This window comes from Asterias amurensis, chromosome 11 (genome assembly GCF_032118995.1).
Source record: "Asterias amurensis chromosome 11, ASM3211899v1".
In the NCBI taxonomy this organism is placed as follows: domain Eukaryota; kingdom Metazoa; phylum Echinodermata; class Asteroidea; order Forcipulatida; family Asteriidae; genus Asterias; species Asterias amurensis.
The window spans coordinates 20,402,991-20,427,925 of NC_092658.1; the positions used below are offsets into that span (position 1 = coordinate 20,402,991).

Below are 24,935 nucleotides of genomic sequence, written 5' to 3' on the forward strand. Positions count from 1 at the left end.
TTATACTGTTTTTATCAAGGAAGAAATTTCATGCTAAGCAAATTTTTTTTGCTTAGCAGCTCTATGAAAATAATTGGGGCTTGTGCGACATGAGAAGTGATTGCGCAATCTGAAGGGCGCCCTCTGTGGTTGTGCTGACGTCATATGAATTTCACACACGCGGTGCATGCAGCTCGTCTGTCCTCCCAAAAGACAACAAAATTAATTCCCGATTTCAGCCAAAATACTGCTACAAAACGACAAAAGATAAACCCAGGATGGATCCTGACCAGAGCGAAGGTGCAGCCCTAGACAGCTGGGAAGAGCAGGCCGATCCTGGCCCAGGAAATCACGGTGATGCTTTAGACATTAATGAACAATTTTCTGCGTTGAATGTCAACGCGAAGCCCTTCGTTCCGAACGTGAATGCACCGGCATTTGTTCCCTCTTTTGGGACAATTTCACCCAAAACTGAACCCTGTAACAACAAAGACGACGGTAAGTGGTGATTTACGGATACACATATGGCAAGAATCGTCCAGAAAACCGGGTATTTTGTCGTGATTTTAACCGGAAGTGTTGGCTTTACGTCGTGACAGATGTGACTCCAAAATGAAATTTTATATTGTTGGTTGTTTTGTCATGTTTGTATTGTATTGTTTGCATAATTATTCGTGATTCATGTTGTGCTAGTCACATGGGGCCGTAGTCAAAGTGCCATGGTCTGATGGAGTTCCCATAAACAATAAGATGCTTGATGAATCATACATTAAAAAGCAGAGTGCCATGAATGTAAGAACATGATGGGGAAGGGCTTCTGACTGGAATAAACAAGAGAACAAGGACTTTTTTGTGAAATTGTTGTAAAAAAAGCTGCATTCAAATCCAATGCCTGCCTACTGACCATGCCTACATAGATTGTACATCATGATCATAAATTGTTTTTAACTCCTGTTCTGGACTGAATGGTGTTTCGGGGTGTTTCCATGCATCACAATAACGGAAACATGTACAATAATTTTAGTAAATGTACGGTGCTGGTTCAGCTCAGCAGAGTTTAATGGATTTCGGATATAACTTTCCGTATGTCGCCACCACTTTTTAACCCATTTTTACAACAAGTGATATCTCATTGAGGAAAATTAGATACTATATTATTTCATATTGAATGAAAAAGTGGTGGCGCCATATGGAAACTTTTCCTGGATTTCTGAGTAAATAAATAATTTGACAACAAACTCATTCAAGAGTCATTCTTCAACATGTTAGACTTGCTCAGACCTGCTCACCCAACATGCACACCAAGGGAGACCAGACAACTCGTTCGTTCGGACAACTCAACGGTTCGGACAACTCGACGGTTCAGATGATTTATTCAACTGTCAGACAACTTGACTTGGGGTCAAGACAAGTCGATGGATTGCCGTGACAGGGGCTCAGCGGGGGCGGGAGGGGTGAATAGCGGCCGGGCGTTCTGATAGGAAAGGGAAGGCGACTGTCTGATAGAAAAGGGAAAAAAATCAAGTTCATGGAAAGGCCCGTCAGAAAAGATATTATTTAAAGTTGCCGCTGAAAGAGTGAGATGTAAGTTCCTCAAAAACTTAAGCTTGTTAGCGTGTAGTTTTATTTTAGCAAAATGATGAGGTGAAGGTTGAGGATACTGTGGACAAACAAAGGGATTTCCCTAACACTTGACAGCTTTTAAATGGATGTCAGACAACTCGACTGTTCGGACAACTCGACGGTTGAGACAACTCGACTGTTCAACAGTTCAGACAACTCGACTTTGAGACAACTCGCCAAGACAAATCGATGGTTGAACAGACCTCCGTTACTGACTTGTTTACACAAATTTTTCTGTATCCTAACCGTGACCTAACCCTACCCTAACCCTAACCACCCCCCTCCCCCCATCCCACCCTTTGGCACCTTGGGGTGAGGTCCCCGCCACGGCCATCTGTCGACTTTACTTGGTCGTAAAGTCGAGTTGTCTGACAGTTGAAAAACCGTCAGTCGTGTTGTCTGAATGGTCCGAGTTTTCTGACATCCATTTGAAAGCTGTTAAGTGTTAGGAAAATCCCTTTGTTTGATGCTCTTAACCACTCGGTCATGACACTCTACGAGTGAACATGATGAACCAGGGTGGCAGGAGATATTGTCACCCCCTCCCCCCCCCCCACCCCCTATAAAGACCACGTCTTGAACACGCGACCACCTTTTGGATTGAAATTTTCACAGTTTGGTTTGGTTGCAGGATAAAGACAATCAAATAGTTCCAAAAACCCAAGGTTATACTTTCCCTTTCATTAAATAATGACTATCTTTTTTTTGGTTCTCTGCAGATGAACCTTCAGGAGAGGCGTCACCAGCGCAAGACTCTGGAATAGCAGGTATTCATTGTAAAAGAAAAATATTATAAAAATAGAATATTTAATTAAAGGATTCGGGTACTTTTTCAAAATGTCACAGATTTAAATTAAACTTACAGGGTTTGAAGATAATGATAGTGGAAAGCTTCCCTTCGAATATTACTAACTAAGGTTGTGTAGTTTTTGAGAAATGAGTAAAACAAGTCACAAAATCATTTGGTCTCATGAGACCAAAATGATTTAAGCATGTAAAATCCCCTCAACCAGTTATGATATTATACCCAAACCATAGCATAACTGGTTAATACGTTTTTACATGCTAAAACTGAGATGAAAATTATTAGTTTTACTCATTTCTCAAAAACTACAGCACCTCTGTAAGTAAAATTTCAAGGGAAGCTTTGTACTATCATAATCTTCAAACTGTGTGTTTAATGTAAATCTGTGGACATTGTGTTTAGTGTTAGGAAAAAGTACATATATATACCCTTTAAGGAATCAATGTGTGGTGAAGAGGTTGTCAACACTTCTTGGTCAAAAAGTAAAATAAATGCAAAAATTATAATTGCTCAATGATTTCTTTCAACACAACACCCCTCCAGCTATGAAATGGTAAAGCCCTCCGCCGCCCTCGGGTAAACAACTCCTTATAAGGGAATGCTGTGGGCGTCGCGCGTATGGCATGATGTGGCACAACTGTTTCAGCCGTTGCTTTCGGCCAACAGGATGACATGTAGCAGCAAATTTTTAAGCAATCTTTAAAAGCATCTAGATATGAAATTTGGCCCTGGCCTATTGTCAGCAGGCATGTTTGGAAATCATAACAATGATCACTCTAGAATGTATTTTCGTTCATGTCAATGTAATCTGACCCCAAATAGTTTTATTAATTTCGGTAATACTGAAACTTTCCGTGTAGAAGCCGAAGATGAGACCACACCCCAACCTCAAGAAGAGACGGAAGAACAAGAGGCGTCTCCGAACAACAATTCAGAGGAGGTACCAGAAGAAGAAGGTGAGTCGTCGTACTTCACATGTATTTTATTAATAAAAATAGTTATAATACTAATTTATTCATTTATAAGTTTCATAAAAAATATGTACAGATGCGCATTACAACAATACAGACATTAAAGACACTGGACACTATTGGTAATTGTCACAGACCAGTCTTCTCACTTGGTGTATCTCAACATATGCATAAAATAACGAACCTGTGACAATTTTAGCTCAATTGGTCGTCGAAGTTGCGAGATAATAATGAAAGAAAAAAAACACACTTGTCAAACGAAGTTGTGTGCTTTCTAATGCTTGATTTCAAGACCTAAAATTCTTAACTTGAGGTCTCGAAATCAAATTCGCGGAAAATTACTTCTTTCTTGAAAACTACGTCACTTCAGAGTGAGCCGCTTCTCACAATGTTTTATATTATCAACCTCTCCCCATTACTTGTTACCAAGTAAAGTTTTATGCTAATAACTTTTTTCAGTAATTACCAATAGTGTCCACTGCCTTTAACAATAGTTAAAAAATATTTGTGAGTGGAAATTACACTGAGAATTACAAGAACAATAGTTGTCATCAAACCACAGAAATTATACGGCAAAAGGCCCGGGAAAAAATCTAATAAAAAGCCTGGTGGAGTAAGTGGGTTTTTAGCAATGTTTTGAAGGTACCAGTATTGTTGGCGATCCTGATTGTATGTGGGAGAGCATTCCAAAGTTTCGGGGCAACACACTCAAAAGCGCAATCTCCCAGAGTACTGTTAGCTTTACAGAGTGGGTGTATCTCAACATATGCATAAAATAACGAACCTGTGAAAATTTTAGCTCAATTGGTCGTCGAAGTTGCGAGATAATAATGAAAGAAAAAAACACACTTGTCAAACGAAGTTGTGTGCTTTCTGATGCTTGATTTCAAGACCTCAAATTCTTAACTTGAGGTCTCGAAATCAAATTCGCGGAAAATTACTTCTTTCTTGAAAACTATGTCACTTCAGAGTGAGCCGCTTCTCACAATGTTTTATATTATCAACCTCTCCCCATTACTTGTTACCAAGTAAAGTTTTATGCTAATAACTTTTTTCAGTAATTACCAATAGTGTCCACTGCCTTTAACAATAGTTAAAAAATATTTGTGAGTGGAAATTACACTGAGAATTACAAGAACAATAGTTGTCATCAAACCACAGAAATTATACGGCAAAAGGCCCGGGAAAAAATCTAATAAAAAGCCTGGTGGAGTAAGTGGGTTTTTAGCAATGTTTTGAAGGTACCAGTATTGTTGGCGATCCTGATTGTATGTGGGAGAGCATTCCAAAGTTTCGGGGCAACACACTCAAAAGCGCAATCTCCCAGAGTACTGTTAGCTTTACAGAGTGGGTGTATCTCAACATATGCATAAAATAACGAACCTGTGAAAATTTTAGCTCAATTGGTCGTCGAAGTTGCGAGATAATAATGAAAGAAAAAAACACACTTGTCAAACGAAGTTGTGTGCTTTCTGATGCTTGATTTCAAGACCTAAAATCTTTAACTTGAGGTCTCGAAATCAAATTCGCGGAAAATTACTTCTTTCTTGAAAACTACGTCACTTCAGAGTGAGCCGCTTCTCACAATGTTTTATATTATCAACCTCTCCCCATTACTCGTTACCAAGTAAAGTTTTATGCTAATAACTTTTTTTAGTAATTACCAATAGTGTCCACTGCCTTTAACAATAGTTAAAAAATATTTGTAAGTGGAAATTACACTGAGAATTACAAGAACAATAGTTGTCATCAAACCACAGAAATTATACGGCAAAAGGCCCGGGAAAAAAATCTAATAAAAAGCCTTGTGGAGTAAGTCGGTTTTTAGCAATGTTTTGAAGGTACCAGTATTGTTGGCGATCCTGATTGCATGTGGAAGGGCATTCCAAAGTTTAGGAGCATCACACTCAAAAGCGCAATCTCCCAGAGTACTTTTAGTTTTACAGAGTGGGTACCTGAGAATGGAAGTGTCATTACAAAACTACGAAGACAATACTTAGACAAAGACCTTCTAGTTAAAAAGATTACACAAATATGAACCCTCATACTCTTTGACCCATTCAATATCATCCATGTGGTTTTGAAGGATAAACTATGTGAGCCTGCAGTATGATGTCTTTTGGTAAATGCATTCATACACAGTGCATATTCAACCCTCCTCTACTGTCTAACCATTTCCCTTTTTTTATCATGTTGAATTTAATTATAAATATTATGGCCTTCGTGTAATTCCAGGCGTGGATTCGCAGTTAAGATCAACCTTAAAGGAACATGTTGCCTTGGTTCGGTCGTGTTGGTCTTTGAAAAGTGTTTGTAACCATTTGTTATAAAATGTATACGGTTAGAAAGATATTTTAAAAGTAGAATATAACGATCCACATATAGTTTTTCTTTTACTTTGCGAACTAACGCGGTCGGACATTTATGGAAATGACCGACCATGTTTGGCAACGAGGTAAATGGAAAACCATGCTATTTCGAGTGATACTTGTGTGGATCATTATATTCTACTTTCAAAATATCTGTCTAATCAATATGCATTTTATAACACACGGTTACAAACCCTTTTCAAAGACCAACCCGACCGATCCAAGGCAACGTGTCCCTTAAACTCTTTCTGAAATCAGCCCCTGATGTAGGAGTATACAAATATTGACTGTTTCGAGTGCTATGGTTAAAACTATGACCCCCCGAGGTGATCCCCGGGAGCGACGTTCTATTTTCCCGAGGCGAAGCCAAGGGAAAAAAGAACGTGGCTCTCGGGGATCACCTCGGGGTCATAGTTTTTAACCATTGCACGAGTAAAAGCAATCAATATTTGTTTTATAACACCCCAAACATTTCTAAATACTGTACTGTTATTAAATTACAGACCTGAATGCTACAATCCACAGATGACGCGAATACAGATTGCAAACACTTTTACTGTGCTGCATGTAGTGTCGTGCAATCCGAAATGGTTACAGACTATTAATTTATCATCCTCGTACACGCAACGGTGGTCTGGATACTGCAAGCCGAGTGCTAGTCTTCGGACTAGCGCATGGCAAACCGAAGGCACTATCATACGGCCGTTGTCTAGCAAAACTAAGACATGTCATGTGACGCGCTCTAAACCAATAAGCAGGTAGAATACTTGCAAGGGGTGTTATAATATTACATATTCCTCTATTGTTTACAGACAGTGGACCTTCCAGTGAAGAAGAGGCAAGTGGAGCGGCTAAACTAGTAGTGGTCGCCCCACCCCCACAGAAAAGCAAGTATAAACAGGTCCAGCAGCAGGAGGAGGAAGAAGAAGACAAAAACCCCAGGGAGCATGTCAATGTCATATTCATCGGCCATGTTGGTAAGCATTGTTTTGTGTGTTGATATCATTCTGGATATATTGATCTGTACAGTCACAAGCAACAGACCGATCCATTAAGCTCCGCCCCATTGCGTAATGACCTATCACAACGCAATGAAGGTCCGACAAATAAGGTCCGACAAATAAGGTCCGACAAATAAGGTCGGACATGCGTGCGCGTATCTTGGCGCGCGGCAGAGTTGTGCAGAAAGGCGGAGCCTACTGGATTGGTCTATTTGGCCTTGGGCCACGATTTGTGGTTTAAATAAAAGTAAATAATAGTAATAATAATAATAAAAGTTCCTTTTTCATTCTTTACTGAAAACAAAAATAACTTGACAATTGTTATTGTTTAATTTACAGATGCTGGAAAATCTACTATTGGTGGTCACATTATGTGAGTATTGAGTACCTGTTTATGATATCTTTGCTAGTTCTTAAAGGAGTGAACAAATTTGGTGAACACTTGAAGACTGGCCACAAATTATCTACCAATGACATTGCATTTGGAAATGTCAATTGTCCAGGGATGAGAAATGGTTGATTTTATCTAAATAATTTTGCGTTGAACAAAAAGACAAATTGACTAGAGCACAACTTGAACCGAAGGCTTCTGGATTAATGTGCTAACTTTTACCCCCGCCCCCAAATTGAGTTTTTGACAAAATAGAAAGGACTCTGACATTATGTCGAGATATATGTAGCTAAGTTGGTAGAGCTGGGCCAAGTTTATCTGGAGGTCACAGGTTCAACTAGTCAAGTGTGTTCTACCCAAAATCATTTAACAGTTACCAAAGTCAGTTTCCCTTGTGTTTTATTACTTGACTTGTAACTGAAGTCAGACTGTCTATGTCTGCCTTGTGAAAAAATGTAGCTGTTGTTTTCTCCTTGGATCTTCTTGTTTAGTGGAATTTAATAATAAGAATTTTGCCCGATTTGAGTGGCATTTATTTTGATGATTATAATTTTCCAATCTTCTTGTTCAGTGGAATTTGAATAAGAAGAATTTTGCCCGATTTGAGTGGCATTTATTTTGATGATTATAATTTTCCAATCTTCTTGTTCAGTGGAATTTAGTAATAAGAATTTTGCCCGATTTGAGTGGCATTTATTTTGATGATTATAATTTTCCAATCGCTTGATTTCTTTCCACAGGTTCCTTACTGGACAAGTCGACAAGAGAACTCTGGAGAAATATGAACGAGAGGCCAAAGAGAAGAACAGAGAAAGTTGGTAAGTGAAACACTTTCATGATAAACTCTGACTCCGTTTTTGATCAGCAGAGTGTGGTTTGAGTCCCTGTCGTGACACTTGTGTTTGTAACACTTGTGTTCGTAAGCAAAGCACTTCACAATTATTGCTGCGACCTTTGGATCCTTTTAAAGACACTGGACACTATTGGTAATTGTTAAGGGCCAGTCTTTTCACTTGATGTATCTCAACATAAACATAAAATAACAAACCTGTGAAAATTTCGAGGTCGTCGGAGTGGCGAGGTAACTATGAAAGAAAACACACCCTTGTCACACGAAGTTGTGTGCTTTCAGATGCTTGATTTCGAAACCTCAAATTCTGAAACTGAGGTCTCAAAATCAAATTCATGGAAAATTACTTCTTTTTCGAAAACTACGTCACTTCAGAGGGAGCCGCTTCTCACAATGTTTTATACTATCAACCTCTCCCCATTACTCGTTACCAAGTGAAGTTTTATGCTAATAAATATTTTGGTTAATTACCAATAGTGTCCAGTACCTTTAAGTTTCTTTATTATCCAGGGTCACCATCAAGTCCCTGATCAATGCATGAAATATGTGTCAATGTAAAGACACGGGACACCTTTGGTAATTGTCAATGACTAGTATTCTCACTTGGTGTATTCCATCATGCATACAATAACAAACCTATACAAATTTGAACTGAACTGGTCATCGAAGCTGAGCAAAACTAATGAACAAAAGAAACCTTGTTGCACAAATTTGTGTGATTTCAGATGCCTATTAAAATGCTTTGGTCCTGAAGTCTTTTAATATTTGAGTGAGAAAGTACCTAAAAACTATGTTTCAACAGAGGCAGTCGTTTCTCATAATGTTTTATACCATCAACAGCTCTCCACCCAGGTCAAAATTCCAGTTGAACCTAGTTAACTGGGGTCTACTGGTTCAACTGGATAGTGACCAAACTCATCCATTTTCCATATTAACCAACTGGTTTGGACTAGGTTTAACTGTTTTCAACTAGGTTGAAATTATAAACCAGTTGGTCTCTGTCCATTTTCCATATTAAACCAAGTGGTTTTAACTGTGTTCAACTATTTTATCAATGGGTTTCAACTAGTTCCAGTTAAACCCAGTTTAACTAGGTTCAACTGGAATTTCTACCTGGGCATTGCTCATTACTAAGTAAATTTTTATGCTTACAACCTTTTTTTGTAATTACCATTAGTGTCATGTGCCTTAAAGTCCTCGTCTATACATGATGTGAATGAAATATAGACGTTAAGACAGAGTGTGTTCTTCTGATCAGTAACCTGTCGTGGACAAACCAACTAATAAATTAACACAAAAAACAAGAGCAAGACTGACAAGACGGACAATGCCATTACAAAATCTTTTCCCGGTAGTGAGACGGGATTCCTTGGTTCCTACCAAGTTTTGTTCAATACATGAAATGTATGTCAATAGATGTTAAAACGGTGTGTGTTTCTGACCAGGTACCTGTCGTGGGCGCTGGATACCAACTCAGAGGAAAGGGAGAAGGGCAAGACGGTAGAGGTCGGCCGAGCCAACTTTGAGACGGACAAAAAACATTTCACAATCCTAGACGCCCCCGGCCATCGGAGCTTTGTGCCTAACATGATCTGTGGGGCTGCCCAGGCAGACTTGGCTGTGTTGGTAAGATCAAGCTTCTTCTATTTGGATAAAGGATTTGGGTATCTTTTCAAATTGTCCATAGATTTACACTAAACTTACAGGGTTTAAAGATAGTGATAGTGGAAAGCTTCCCTCCAAATTGAGGTGCTGTAGTTTTGGAAAAATGAGTAAAACAATGTCATGAAAATACGTTTGTAAATGCTAAAAATAATTTTTATGACATTGTTTTACTCATTTCCCCAAAACTACAGCACCTCAGCACGTAATATTTTCAGGGAAGCTTTCTTTTATCATTATCTTCAAACTGTAAGTTTAGTGTAAATCTGTGGACAATGTGTTTTTGTCCTACAAAAATTACATAGACCCTTTAAATAACGATCAACAAAGTATCTAAATACTTCATTCTTTGAAAAAAATTGTGCTGAAATTCCATACTACCATGTGTCTCAAAAAAACTATACACTTTTGACTGCAGAATAAAAAGTATATAATTCTGGAGGAATCAGGTAAGGTTTTATGCTAATAATAATTATTTTGATTAGTTACCAATAGTTTCCACTGTCTTTAACTCAGTTATATCTTTCCTTTGTCACTTTTTTAACACTTTCTTGTTGATGTGACTTTAAAATAGGTCATCTCTGCGAGGAAGGGTGAATTTGAGACGGGCTTTGAGAGGGGGGGTCAGACGCGAGAGCATGCCATGTTGGCCAAGACGGCCGGAGTCAAGCATCTGGTCGTTCTTATCAACAAAATGGATGACCATACTGTCAAGTGGTCCGAGGAGAGGTAGGCAAACTTACAGAATTCTTCCTGGAAAAATAAATTTTTGCATACTGCCGCCTCTTTTTTATTCGCTTTGAAACAAATTGGTATCTCGTATCAGCAAATGAGATATTGTTGGGCCTCGATCATCCTCAGACCAACAACTTGGCCGGCCTAGCGACATCGACCACATGTGGTGTGAGGCTGTAGGACGTAGACACAGGAGAACGGCACGACGAACCCTTGCTGTCTATGTGGTTGATTGATTGATTGAAATGAGTTATTCCTTTTGGTGCAAAAAAAAAGTGAAAAAGAAATGGCAGGATACGGAAATCTTTCCGTATTCCCTCTTGTGTTGAATTTTAATTGTACAGCAGTTTTTAATTGTAACAAAAAACGTCTTGCATCAAGACTAGTACGGAGTCTCCACTCACAACCGGTTATAAACACTGGTCATTATCAAAGGTTTAAACACCCCCACGTGACGGGCGTTCCACCAATAGGAATAGCGAAACTGTCCTGAGGTATTTATGAATAAATAATAATTACTATTCTTTTTATCATCTTGCAGGTACTCAGAGTGCAAAATGAAGCTGGTCCCATTCCTCAAGAAAGTCGGTTTTAATCCAAAGAAAGATATCTTCTTCATTCCTGTATCAGGAATCACAGGAGCTAACCTCAAGGAGCCTGCTGGTAGTATGTGTAGCTGGTACACGTAAGTACAACTCACTCCATACATGAAATAGCAGTATGACAGAACAGCAGTATGACGAAGTAGCAGTATGACAAAATGGCACATATAATAATAATAGTATCAAAGTCTTATATAGCGCACGTATCTACCAAACAAGGTACTCAAGGCGCTGAGTATATACAAACTAGCAGAAAGATAGGTTATTGCAGTGATGAATTCTGAGACCCAATTATTTTTAGCACCTTATAAGGGTTTACAAGGTGCTACGGCGCATACAGCAACCACAGCCAGGAACACCGGGGCGAACCCCTTCTCTTTTCGATAAGTGCACTGGGTTCTATAACATGCGTTACACAACACATGGGACCAACGGCTTAACGTCTCATCCGAAGGACGAAGCAATGGTTAAGTGTTTTGCTTAAGGATACTAGTGTCACGGCTTGGGATTCGAACCTACAAGTTGACTATTTAGTATTTATGGTTACTTCTTATTCTTCATACCATGCAAAGCTTCAAACACCAATTACTTTGTGAAAGTTCGCACAGTAAAAGGAAAACCATGCAATTTCGAGGCAAGTTTGTTCGGATCATTGTACTCAACTTTTAAAACATCTTTCCAAAACTCGTCTGATCCAAGGCAACGTGTTCCTTTAAACTGATTGCCAATCACAGCAGACTGATGACCTTTTCACTGGCTTCCTTTTGATTCCAGTGGACCAGCGTTTATTCCATATATCGATAAGCTACCTTCTCTTGGGCGAGAGTTAAACGGACCCCTCAGGATGCCCATCACAGACAGATACAAGGTATAGTAGCTTTAAACCACTGCTGAAGACTCATCTCTGTAGGGAAGCAGTTTTATCTTAAAGTGACGTTCTTTTACCTTATTACCCAGCTATTTTACTGCATTGTCATGTTTATGATTGCTTATCACTTTCTATTTTGTGCGCTTTTTCATTTTATACTGGTTATTTTAATGATTTTCTTGAGTGGATCTGATGGATACTATTTTAGTATTTGTATGTTTTACATGGTTTTTAATATTGTGATTGATTGCTTATACATGTACATGTATCTTAATCTTTTATTGCTTTATATCTATCTCTATTTGTGGATCTTATTTTTGACTTGTTAATGATTTCACTTTTCTTCCAGGTTAAATTTTATAGTTTTTCTTATTTTTATTGTCAAGTAGCAGGGAGCATTTTTGCAGTGGATTCGTGTTTTATTATTGTACTAAAAACTGCGTCCACAATCGTTGGCTACGACTGTGGCTTCTGTATGTTACTAATCCAGCCGTAGCTGTAGGTGCCAATTTGTGCCCAATTTTATAGAGCTGCTTAAAGGCAGTGGACACTATTGGTTATTACTCAAAATAATTGTTAGCATAAAACCTTTCTTGGTAACAAGTAATGGGGAGAGGTTGATGGTACAAAACATTGCGAGAAACGGCTCCCTCTGAAGTGCCATAGTTTTAGAGAAAGAAATATGTCTCGCAAGTTCGATGACCGATTGAGCTCAAATTTTCACAGGTTTTGTTTATGTTAAATGCATACGTTGAGATACACCAACTGTAAAGGCTAGTCTTTGACAACTACCAACAGTGTCCACTGCCTGCACAACATTTTGACTTAACAACCTCCTGCTTAGCATAAATGAGCAGGCTACCAGTTACAAATTGTACATACGACATTGTAGTTACTGTGAACCATAATCTGGTAAGTTTAATGTCGCTGTGCTGAGCTACTTTTTGTGCTCAATCAGCTCTACGAAATTAGGCCTTTGTGTTTGAGTAACTAGTTAATCTTATAAAGACACTGGACACTATTGGTAATTGCTAAAGACTAGTCTTCATAGTTAGTGTATCTCAACATATGCATAAAATAACAAACCTGTGAAAATTTGAGCTCAATCAGTCGTCGAAGTTGCTAAATATTAATGGAAGAAAAAAACACACTTGCCAAACCATGGTCACACGAAGTTGTGTGCGTTCAGATGCTTGATTTCGAGACCCCAAATTTTAAATTGGAGGTCTTGAAATAAAATTTGTGGAAAATAACTTCTTTCTCGAGAACTACGTCACTTCAGAGGGAGCCGTTTCTCACAATGTTTTGTACTATTCACCCTCTCCCCATTACTCGTCACCAAGTGAGGTTTTATGATGATAATTATTTTGAGCAACTATCACTAGTGTCCCCTGCCTTTAAAGACACTGCCGTCGATTTCTTCCCATTACTCGTAATCAAGAATGGTTTTATGATAGTTAGTATTTTGAGTAATTACCAATAGTGTCCACTGCCGTTAATTCCTTTGTTTTCCTTATATGTTTAGGTAGGGTTAGTGTTTTAGACAAAGCTTAAGTTGTCATTATACTGATTGATAATGGTTTTTACCTTGCAGGATATGGGAACCATTTTACTGGGAAAAATCGAAGGAGGAAATATCTCCAAAGGAGACACTGTCTTAATGATGCCTAATAAGGTAAGACAATAAAATGATACCTATTAAAGTCAAACAAAATGTACACATAAAAATACCCATTGCGCTAGCTACAAGCCCGGCCATATCTCGTTTGGCCCCCCTGCCCCCTTTCAATGTTGTCTTGGTTCTGATTGCCGATCTTCTGCGATTCAGTTCCGATTGCCGGTCTCCTGTGATAATTTTTACACTTGGTTTTATAGACTTGTGATTGCTGTATTTGCTTACTTTCATACACTTAATTCATGTGATTACATATTTAAACATGTACGGTCATTTATCATTTTACTGTGTGTTTTTTTAGTTGTTCCATTCGGTGCAAAAAATAATTTTTGTCCTCAGCTTTATAGACCTGTGATTTTGCAATGTGCCTAGTTTTAAAACCTGTGATTTAAATGTGTTATTTATTGTTTACTGTATCATATTTTGCTCAAGATTATATTTTTTGCATGAATTATTGAACCCTTTGCACCAACGTCACACTTTGCTACCGCTAGCCACACTTGCCATTTTAGAAGTCAAAAGTCAATTGTTGTTGCGTAAAATTTTACCATGAATTTGAATCGACTTGAATTGTATTGCCTTATTGTTGTTGTTGTTGCTGTTTTTTTCACAGGTCACGAGTGAGAAGAAATTCTCAACTATATTTTGAATATTACATTTTGTAAAATGTACTTCTTTTTATATTAACTGAATGTTTTTGTTAGGTTTCGATGATACTGATCTAATCGGTGCAATTATTTAGTGAATTCTGGTCATAACTATCAACTCTTAGGTATATTTTTAAGGCTATTACGTTTCTGGTACTTTGGTCTTGTATTTGCGAGGTAGTTTTTTGTATTCTGATTTTCGTATTATGAGTGAAGGGCACCTCCTACATGTAAGAGGGAAATGTAAATTTGTACTGGAAGGTTTTAAAGGGCACCAAGGCAATGACCAAGAGCATAGAGGCAATTGCCTCTGTTGCCTCTTTGAATTTATGTGGCCTAGTATTAGTATGTAAAACCATAATTATTTTATTAATTTTATGGCTTATGTTAAAGTTTAACTTATTTAAAGTAAACAGTATTAAGTTTGAGTTTCTTGAGGTCAATTTCACATTCATTATTATTGGGTCAAAGTATATTTAAAAAGAAGTGTAGTCAAGTTTCGATCTTGGTGTACTGTCACTAATATAATATTCCTATATTTTTTTCCCCAGACAAATGTGGAAATTCTGCAAATTTTATCCGATGAGGATGATACGACAGAAGCAGGGGCTGGAGAGAATGTCAAATTAAAAGTCAGGGGCGTCGAGGAGGAGGTATATTCAAAGGAATTTCTCTTTACTTAGACCAAGATCTCCTCAAAAATGACATGTATAAATAGTAAAAGTGGCTTCTTATATAGTGCTCAAAATGCCACTAAGCATCACTCATGCTACTTAAAGGATTTGGGTACCTTTTCAAAATGTCCATAGATTTACATTAAACTTACAGGGTTTGAAGATAATGATAGTGGAAAGCTTCCCTTCACATATTACTTACTGAGGTGCTGTAGTTTTTGAGAAATGAATAAAACAATGTCATGAAAATACGTTTGTAAATGATTAAAATAATTTTCGTCTCATGTGACGAAATTTATTTTCATTACATTGTTTTACTCATTTCCCAAAAACTAGAGCACCTCAGCACGTAATATTTTCAGGGAAGCTTTCTACTATCATTATCTTCAAACTGTGTTAGTTTAGTGTAAATCTGTGGACATTGTGTTTTTTGTCCTACAAAAGTTAAATAGACCCTTTAAAACATAGTTACCCCCTGTCGTTGAGCCATTTTGTTCATTCTTTAAACCATCTAAGGATTGTAGACTGCAGGCTCAAATTAAAAAAAACTTCAAATATGTTCATTATCTTGTTTCAGTGTTGTGGGTGTTTACTCACCAAATAGTAGAGGGTATGTATTAAAGACTCACTAGCCAAACAGACTAGTAAGGATTCATGTTATAAATTCCCCTGCAAATGACTTCTGCTTGGGGTGAATTTATTTTACTAGACGTGACTCCAAAAAAAAAGTGTAGGTATTGACCCCTTGCACGCGCGTCACACGCGGCGACTGATGCCACGCTCACCATGTTGGTGGTCAATAAGCTTACGTGTAAACGCCGCGTCACCTAAAAATGCGCACTTCACTGAATAACGCACGTTGACACTGACCACCAACATGGCGCATCCAAGATTATTCTGATGATGACGTCAGGTGAAATGGGTCAATATTTTGTTGCATTATATCATTTCTACTATGCATAAACAACAAAATGTTTGCCATCAGCACACATAGTGAAAAACCCATATTTCCGTTTTGTTTCTTCTTCCAAACTTTCCAAACTTATCAATGACCTTTATGACCTTGTTTTTTCTTTCAGGATGTATCCCCTGGCTTTGTCCTCTGTGAAATCAACAGCCCCTGTCACACATGTAAGGTCTTTGACGCACAGGTACGAACGCACATTGTTAACAACTCATTTACTTTTATCCTATGCTAAGTTATTATAACTTGTGTTTATTCAAGGATACTATATACAACATTTTGTCAATTTTGTAAAAGGCTCTCTATAAATTTGATGGCAATTGATTAATTGTGATGACATGTGACGACATTCCATTTCCCTTTGCTTAAAACCTCCTTCATACTTCCTGCAAATGGCAATGCGGTACAAATGTTGAGAATTTATGCAAACAAATAATACAGAAGAATTGAGATGTGCATACCTTCTGTGAAAAATTTGCTATGAAAAATGGAGCTGTGACTTCATCATAATATCGCATTCGCAGGAAGTAGAAACCGGGCTTTATTCTGCCATTTACCGTGTGAACCTATTATCACTAGTGTAGGGAAAACTATTAAAAATTAGTGTCAGAAAACCCTTGAAAACCCTACATATTCCTGAAATTGACTGAAGGGCTGAAATTGTTGTCTGTCTTTTACCTTTTTGCACAGATTGTGATCATTGAACACAAGTCCATTATTTGTGCTGGTTATGGTGCAGTGCTACACATCCACACCGCTGTAGAGGAGGTCCAAATAACGGTAAGTTGTCCCCTGCCACTAAAGGATAAGAGCACCGAATTCAAGCTCTGGTGCTTCTGTTCATCAGAGTGTGGGTTCGAATCCCGGTCGTGACACTTGTGTCTCTGAGCAAGACGCTTAACTATAATTGCCTCTCTCCACCAAGGGGTAAATGGGTACCTGTGAGGGCAGAGATGGTTCTTGTGATTGATTTAGCCGAGTAGCGCATATTAATGTTGCACAGGCTGCATACTCCCCACCAGGGAGTTGAGATGGTTTAAGGAGTGATTTAAGGCCCAGTGACCACGGGTAATAATGTGAAGCGCTTTGGGACGCCCTCCGGGTGTGAAAAGCGCTGTATAAAAACGGGTTATTATTATTATTAAAGGTGTACCTGCTGAATGGTTTGAAGGCATTGGACACTATTGGTAATTACTCAAAATAATTGTTAGCATAAAAAACCTACTTAGGAACAAGTAATGGGGAGAGGTTGATAGTATAAAATATTGTGAGAAACGACTCTCTCTCTGAAGTAAGGTAGTTTTGAGAAGAAAGTAATTTTCCACTAAAATATTTGAATTTGATTTCGGGACCTCAGATATAGATTTTGGGGTCCCGAAATCAAGCATCTGAAAGCACACACAACTTGTGGGACAAGGGTGTTTTTTCTTCCATTATTATCTCACAACTTCAACTACCAATTGAGCTAAAAGAAGACTGCCGTCGATTTCACAAAACTCTTCCTAACTTAAGACTAATCTTAGGACTTAGGAAGAGTCCCAACCCTGCACTGTAGCATGCAGACCTTAAGATTAATCCTAAGTTAGGACGAGTTACTCGCCCTAACTCGAGATAAGACGAGTCCTAACTCTTTGTGAAATCGATGGCTGGTCTTTGACAATTACCAGAGGTGTCTAGTGTCCTTAATAGATTTTAATTGCATTTTTAGCCTGCTTTATGATTAGTATAATAATATTTCGTATTTTAGATCAGATTGCATTTTTAATATTTCAGTATTTCACTTTACTCAGTTACATGTTGAATTTTTACTCCTTTTGTTAGAATTCAGTTTTTTTTTAATTTTTAATTTTTTTGTTTTTTTATATTTTTTAAATTGTCCATACAATTGTACCTGCTTAGTTGTGGACTTGTGCATTTTGTTCAGTGCTCTAGAGGCAGCAGTATGATAAAGCGCTAATACATTTTGGTATTATTAATATTGTTAATGGCCTTGTAGGCCCTCGCATAAGGCGCTCTACATATTTCTTTATTGTTAAAATAATGAATAGGGTAGGTGGCCTTAGCTTTCGATCCAAACGGGACCTTCTTCAGAGGCAATTATTAATATAATTATTATTAATGGAAGTAAGTATCTTGTTTTTTTTTTTCCCTCTCAGACCCTAATCGCCACGGTGGACAAGAAGACAGGGGAACGCAGCAAGACTCGGCCGCGTTACATCAAGCAAGACCAGATCGCTCTGGCTCGATTTGAATGTGCGGGAGTGCTGTGCATGGAGACTTTTAGTGACTTCCAGCAGATGGGACGTTTTACTCTCAGAGACGAAGGTAAGAAAATAATTAGATGTTGTACGTCATCTGCTCTCAGACTTAGTCAAAGAGACTGAAGCTGTGTTATTTGTTGACTGACGAAAAATTTCTCCTTAAAGTGAAGATTCATTAGTTGTTCAAATCCAATAACGTCATGTGTAAAATTTCACTCTGAAAAATTAGTACATTATATTGAAATGGTCATTTCCCTTCCTTGTCAAGGGTTATATTATGTTAAGTTTTTATTTTAATCGATTTCATGCATTGATTCGTCAGATAATGGTCACCAGTTTTACTGATAGGGTATGTAGTCACCAGTTATTATTATTATTATTATTTTTATTATATGTAAATTGTTTGAATATTTTTGTATCCAACAGGAAAAACCATCGGCATTGGAAAAGTTTTGAAGCTCATCAACTGAAAGGAGTGTCATAGTGGCATGTTAAGCAGGGACTAGTTGGACTCATACTAAGGTTGACGTTGATTAAGGGTTTTATTGCATTTATTTAAAGGGAGACTACCGTCATGATCACAGCAGGCCTGTGACTTAAAGGCAGTGGACACTTGTGGTAATTACTCAAAATAATTTTTGCCATAAAAACCTACTTGGTAACAAGCAATGGGAAGCTGTTGATACATGTAGTATAACTGGCTCCCTCTGAACTGGCTCCCTCTGAAGTGACATATTTGTTTTCACGAATTTGATTTCGAAACCTTTGAATTAGATTTTGAGGTCCCGAAATCAAGCATCTGAAAGAACATAACTTCATGTGACAAAGGTGTTTTTTTTTTGTCCATTATTATCTCGCCACTTTGACGATCAATTGAGTTCAAATGTTCGCAAGTTTGTTATTATATGCATATGTTGGGATACACCAAGTGAGAATACTGGTCTTCGACAATTACCAATAGTGTCCAGTGTCTTTGAAGGCACTGGGGTGGTTTTCTCAACAACAAAAAAGAGTTAAGACTAGTCTTATCTCGAGTTAGGACAAGACTTAGGACAACCCTTAAGTTTGAATATCTTTAAGGAATACTTCCTAATCTAACTCTGTGTCAAATTGACCCCTGGACTCTTTTGGTAATTACTCAAAATTAATATCATCATAAAAACTTACTTTGTAAGAGAAACGGAGAGCTGTTGATAGTTTAACAATACTTTGAGAAACGACTCCCTCTGAAGAAACAAAGTTTGTGAGAAAGATGTAATTTCCCACTTGAATAGTTGAATCTGAGAAAGACTTCACGCCTGAAGCCTTTCTCAGGCATCTGAAAGCAAACAAAATATTTGTGCAACAAGGGTGTTTTTTTTTCTTTCATTGTGTTCTTGCAAATTCGATGACCAATTGTCGGATTGAGCCCAAATTTTCAAAGGTTTGTTATTTTATGCATGTGTTGGGATACACCAATTGAGAAAACTGGGGTCGATTTCACAAAGAGTTAGAACCAGTCCTAACTTAGGACCAGTCATAAGAGAAATAAAAAATGTATAGCTAGTCTTAAGTTAAGTCGAGATAAGACTAGTTTTAACTCTGGTCTGTAAAGGCAGTGGACACTATTGGTAATTACTCAAATTAATTGTTATCATAAAACCTTTCTTTATCACGAGTAATGGGGAGAGGTTGATAGTATAAAAAACATTGTGAGAAACAGCTCCCTCTAAAATGACATAGTTTTCGAGAAAGAAGTAATTTTCCACGAATTTGATTTCAAGACCTCAGATTTAGAATTTGAGGTCTCGAAATCAAGCATCTCAAAGCACACAACTTTGTGCGACCATGGTGCGGCAATGGTTTTTTCTAATATCTCGCAACTTCGACGACCGATTGAGCTTACAAATTTTCACAGGTTTGTTATCTTATGCATATGTTGAGATACACCAACTGTGAAGGCTGGTCTTTGACAATTACCAATAGTGTCCGGTGTCTTTAAAGGGCGCTGTGGTTATTATTCTGTGATGTGACCACCAGCCCGGTTTTGCCTCTGTACAGTTACTGGTTTATAGTCCATACTCCCATGTACACCCACAGTCCTGCGATGATCATGACGACAGTACACCCCTTTAATATAAACGGGGCCTTTCTGTTTTCCATTTTTTTTTTCTTATTTTATTTAAACAAGCAGAGCAAGAGTTTACCTTACCCCATATCCAAACAGAAACAGGCCCCATGAGATTCAAAGAATTGTCATGTTGAATGTTTTAATTGGTTTAGCTTTTCACAGATTTTGTCAAATCATGCTACATCCGCCATGCCCGTCAGAAAGACACTCCTGGCGCATAGAAAAACAAATCTGCTTGTGAAAATACTACATAATGAGTGAAGCGAAGCATTCACTTAAAAGAGATAAATTCTTTTATTGTTGACAAAAGAACGATAAAGAGGGAAATTTAAGGATTTAGGAGTCCGTCACCGAGAACTGGGTGGTGGTCGGGCACTCTGGCAACCCTCATTTAAACACTAATGAGGATTTGTAAATGCGCTGCTGTAACAAAGTACTTCAACTTCTGTGTGTACCACTCGCTCTGTTTGCGTGTGCATTCAGATAAGCTTAGTGCGACTTGTGTTGTAGTCACTGGTCTACTCACTGATGATAGTTCATTGGTTGGAATGTAAAATTACAAGTACCAAGTCGCAGTTGGACCTTGCGCAGCTACTAAACGATGGTTAACATTTCTTTTTAATTCCAGGGATAGTTAAGGAAATGCCTCAATCATCCTAAAAGGAAAAACCATCTACATGTACCATGTATTTCTGTTGATTTATTTCTAGGATAGTTAAGGAAATGCCTCGACCATCCTGTGAGGAAAACACAGTTGCCATGTATCCTGGTTCAATCCTGAGTTATCGCATTACTAGCATAAAAACGAGCGTGTGTTTAACTTTGATTCCCTGCCATACATGTATGATGCAGACATGTAGAGGAACTTCTAGAGGATGTGACCTCTGACATCACTCAAAAACCGTAACATGATTCGTGCGCATACCACCTGGTAAAACCTTTGAGTTTTGGCAGCCAGCTAGAAAGTGTATGCAATCTTACCATGACAACGCGTCTTTTTGCCTGACGAAGAATGGCGTATACAGGGTGGGTTCGTTTAGCTTCCCTGGGTCGACCCCGGTGTGTGACAGGTTTTTTTTGTTCCAGGACGTACGTGTGCAGATAATTACCCACATTCGTCCTGGAAGAAAAAAAAAGCCACACACCGGGATCGACCCAGGGAAGCTAAACGAACGCACCCATAGTGTTTTGTCAACAGAGGGCAGGTTGGGTGTAAACATAGGTCACATTGTCTACATTTTGGTTTAAAAGATAGAGGAAAATACAATTTCATCTTCTTCTCTTCTTAGTACAGAAGCGATGATTCTAAAGAACTAACTGTACTTTGTATTTTGACATTTTGCGGCGGCCATTTATGCAAAAAGTAAATTTTGGTTATTTTAGTTGCCGCCATCCTTTGCTTGTTTTTAAATAGTTAAAGATACGATAAAACATTATAAAAAAACATCTGCTTTTTAAAATCTTTCTTCCGAAATAGTCACTTAAGAAAATCAGTGAGCTTGAAAGAAGTATTATTATCTGTAGGTCGGCCTTCGACTCAATAAAATGTACCTATTTTTCCCCCAAGGTTAAAATAGTATTGCATGTTTAATAAACAGTAAATGTGTATTTAAGTTCTCTGAGTCCAACGCAAATGACTTGGTCTTGTTGCCTTTTTAAATGAATTCAAGAGAGCCAATCAGGCTCCGTCTACTCTTGCTTTATTCTGTTGCAGATATGACTGCAGTTCAGATAGAAATAAAGAGTGAAAAATATGTTTGTATGGCATGTATGGAGCCCCTATTGAAGGCAGTGGACACTATTGGAAATTACTCAAAATAATTATGAGCAGAAAACCTTTCTTGGTAATGAGTAATGGCAAGAGGTTGATAGTTTAAAACATTTTGAGAAACGGCTCCCTCTAAAGTAACGTAGTTTTTGAGAAAGAAGTAATTTTCCACGAGTTTGATTTTGAGACCTCAGATTTAGAATGTGAGGTCTCGAAATCAAGCATCTTAAAGCACACAACTTTGTGTGACAAGGGTGTTTTTGCTTTCATTATTATCTCGCAACTTCGACTACGGATTGAGCTCATATTTTCACAGGTTTGTTATATTTTGCATATGTTGAGAAACGCCAATAGTGTCCAGTGTCTTTAAGAAGTCTGGCTTTTTGACATTGATTATTTCAGTCCCTCAAAATATAAGTTTTGTTCTCTCATGTTGGCATTTCCTCTTTTTCGATGAATTGTAAATTTTAAGGGAGTAATTTTGGATGATTTTGCGCCGACCACTATAAAGGCTTTTGGCAATTTACACCCTAGTGAATTACACATTGATGTGTAGTCGACTGACGGTCTAAAGTATGCCAGTTTGATTCAGCTGTAAGAGATTTTCCCATAAGGGTTGTACGAAAACCTTTCTACTCATTAACATTAGCCAGGAAGTTTGATAATCGTACTTCACAGGTTGTGTGGCGGAGCGCTGAAACTCGGCACTGAACTGTCTGTGTACTTTAAGGATAATAACTGCTGTTTGGAAGCTCTATCATTCATTTAACACAATGTGGAATGGTCAGAAAATAGGGAAGGCTAAATAAAGTAGAAAAACTACATTTTGGCTTGGGAGGAATGACTCCATTGTCAGACTTTAGCTGTTATTTTTGTGAATTTGTTACGAACAATATGTGTATCAGTAAACCAATATTTAACAGTATTCTTTAAGCGTGGCCTTTCTGTCAGTTGCAACAGTTTCAAGTATTTATCACTCAAATTTAATTTTGAGTAAAAATGAAAATGTTTTTTTACTTTCCAGTAGGATGTGCTCGGCCCCATTGGTCTCATTTAAGACCACTGGGATGAGGCTCCGTATTCTATGGAGTCCTAACAATGCCATACCACCTATCCAGATAAGCTGGTATCTCCCAAAGAGGTTTACTATTGAGACATCAAGTTAATGACAAGACAAGAAACTTAGAAGTGATAATGATATGAAATGATAACTTAGTCAACTTATTCTTAGTCTTGATTCAAGACACTCCTTCCTTCTGTATTTGTAATACATCATCAACAGAGGGCTGTATCACTACATTAAACTGTAAAATCGTCGTAGTGTCATGAACCAAGACTAATTTCTTTCCTGAAATAGGCAATATATAGGCAGTGTAAAGCCCGGTTCATACTTCATGCGAACGTGAATGCGAAGCGAATTTGACGTCAAACCCTCCTTTTGCAGCGATTATTCGCAAGGGAGTAGAGCAGAGCTCAACTACTGCGAATTGTTTGTTGCGAATTTGCGACGTCAATATTCGCTTCGCATTCGCAGGAACTATGAACCGGGCTTCAGGGGGTGGGGTGGGCAGGGGCACTCATGTGGCTCCATACTATTTTAGTGCTGTATGTAGTAATTGTGATAAGTGGAATATAGAGATTTAAATTAATTTTGACTTTATTATTAATTCTACTTTTGTTTATAACATAAACGTCTAAAGTGGCACTGGCAATAATCATTTCTGTTATTGTCTTTAATTGTTGCCAAAGTGTGCACCCTTCTGCAAAGTTAATCGTTGCTTTGTTATACTGTTCTATCATGCAACATTCATGTCAAATGATTTGCTGGTATTGGTTACACATATCATCAATAAAACGGCTCTCGATTTGGAAACATGAGGTCATTTTCTTTTGTAGCGCCGCTTTTAAGATATGACTTTGTTGGCTGCGACTTCCTCCTTATTAGAAAGCACCCATTCAGTTATGGGTGCTCCACACTAAATACATTTTAAACTCTCGTAAATGTTAAACAGCCAATAAAGGATGATCTCGAATAATATAGATATTGCAGTTTTGTAATAGCGCGAGTCCATAGGAAACATTAAAAAAAAATATAACGAGTCTCTTACCTTACGTTAAAACATGGTAAAAATGTTTTTTCTCCAGACTGTTCCAAGCCAAATTTCTGAAAACCGCGGGGTCAAACAAACCTGCGCGACAAAGGAATCGTGACGTCAGTGGCGGCTATTTGATGTAGAAAATAGCGCACTCGGTTTGCACTGTGTTCAAACCTATTAGGGGGAAATCGTCACTGGCGTCAAGGGGTCATTATAATAGATAAGCCATTTTGACTCTCGGCTGAAAAAGCCGCACGAACGGGTGCACTTTTGACTCGAGTTATTTGTTACTAAATGCAAATTTTTAGAGTAAAATGGTTATTAACCGGTATCTACGAATCTATTTGGCCATAAAAAGATAATAGTTCAAATATTGAGATCATCCTTTATTGGCTCTTTAAAGGCGGTGGACACTACTGGTAACTACTCAACATCAGCGCTGCTCAACATCAGTTTTAGCATAGAACCTTTCTCGGTAACGCCAGTTATGGGGAAGAGGTTGATAGTATAAAACATTGTGAGAAACGGCTCCCTCTGAAATAATGTATAGTTTTCGAGTAAGAAGTAATTTTCACTGAATTTGATTTCGAGACCTCAGATTTAGGATAATATGATGTCTCGAAATCAAGCATCTGAAAGCACACAACTTCGTGTGACAAAGGGTGTTTTTTCTTTCATTATTATCTTGCAACTCGACGACCAATTGAGCTCAAATTTTCACAGGTTTGTTAATTTATGCATATATGTTGAGACACACGGGTCACGTGTGTAATAATAATGCTATTTATAGCGCCTTTTCCTAAGGTTACGAAGCGCCCAGAGAATGACAGGAAAAAACAATAAAAGGAATGCAAACAATAATCAAGAGGAACCACGACTAGGCA

At 37.9% G+C, this 24,935-nt stretch overlaps 1 protein-coding gene across 1 annotated transcript; it reads left to right on the forward strand.

Moving 5' to 3' along the window:
- The first annotated feature begins 144 nt into the window (after positions 1-144).
- Positions 145-23,838, forward strand: LOC139943911 (eukaryotic peptide chain release factor GTP-binding subunit ERF3A-like). The gene is made up of 16 exons (XM_071940798.1): positions 145-477; positions 2,322-2,369; positions 3,268-3,363; positions 6,560-6,724; positions 7,088-7,121; positions 7,880-7,957; positions 9,435-9,615; positions 10,226-10,380; positions 10,928-11,071; positions 11,763-11,856; positions 13,451-13,531; positions 14,730-14,831; positions 15,932-16,003; positions 16,507-16,596; positions 17,973-18,141; positions 18,504-23,838. The coding sequence occupies exons 1-16, from the start codon at positions 258-260 to the stop codon at positions 18,545-18,547; spliced, it is 1,773 nt and encodes a 590-aa protein (XP_071796899.1). The 5' UTR covers positions 145-257; the 3' UTR covers positions 18,548-23,838.
- Positions 23,839-24,935: the final 1,097 nt, after the last annotated feature.

What these genes read in the sequence shown, in the direction of transcription:
- LOC139943911 (XM_071940798.1), top strand. Translation starts at nt 258, where the DNA reads ATGGATCCTGACCAGAGCGAAGGTGCAGCCCTAGACAGCTGGGAAGAG. An exon ending in GGAGGTACCAGAAGAAGAAG is followed by an intron (nt 3,364 to 6,559) that starts GTGAGTCGTCGT and finishes TATTGTTTACAG; the next exon opens with ACAGTGGACCTTCCAGTGAA. An exon ending in TAGAGGAGGTCCAAATAACG is followed by an intron (nt 16,597 to 17,972) that starts GTAAGTTGTCCC and finishes TTTCCCTCTCAG; the next exon opens with ACCCTAATCGCCACGGTGGA.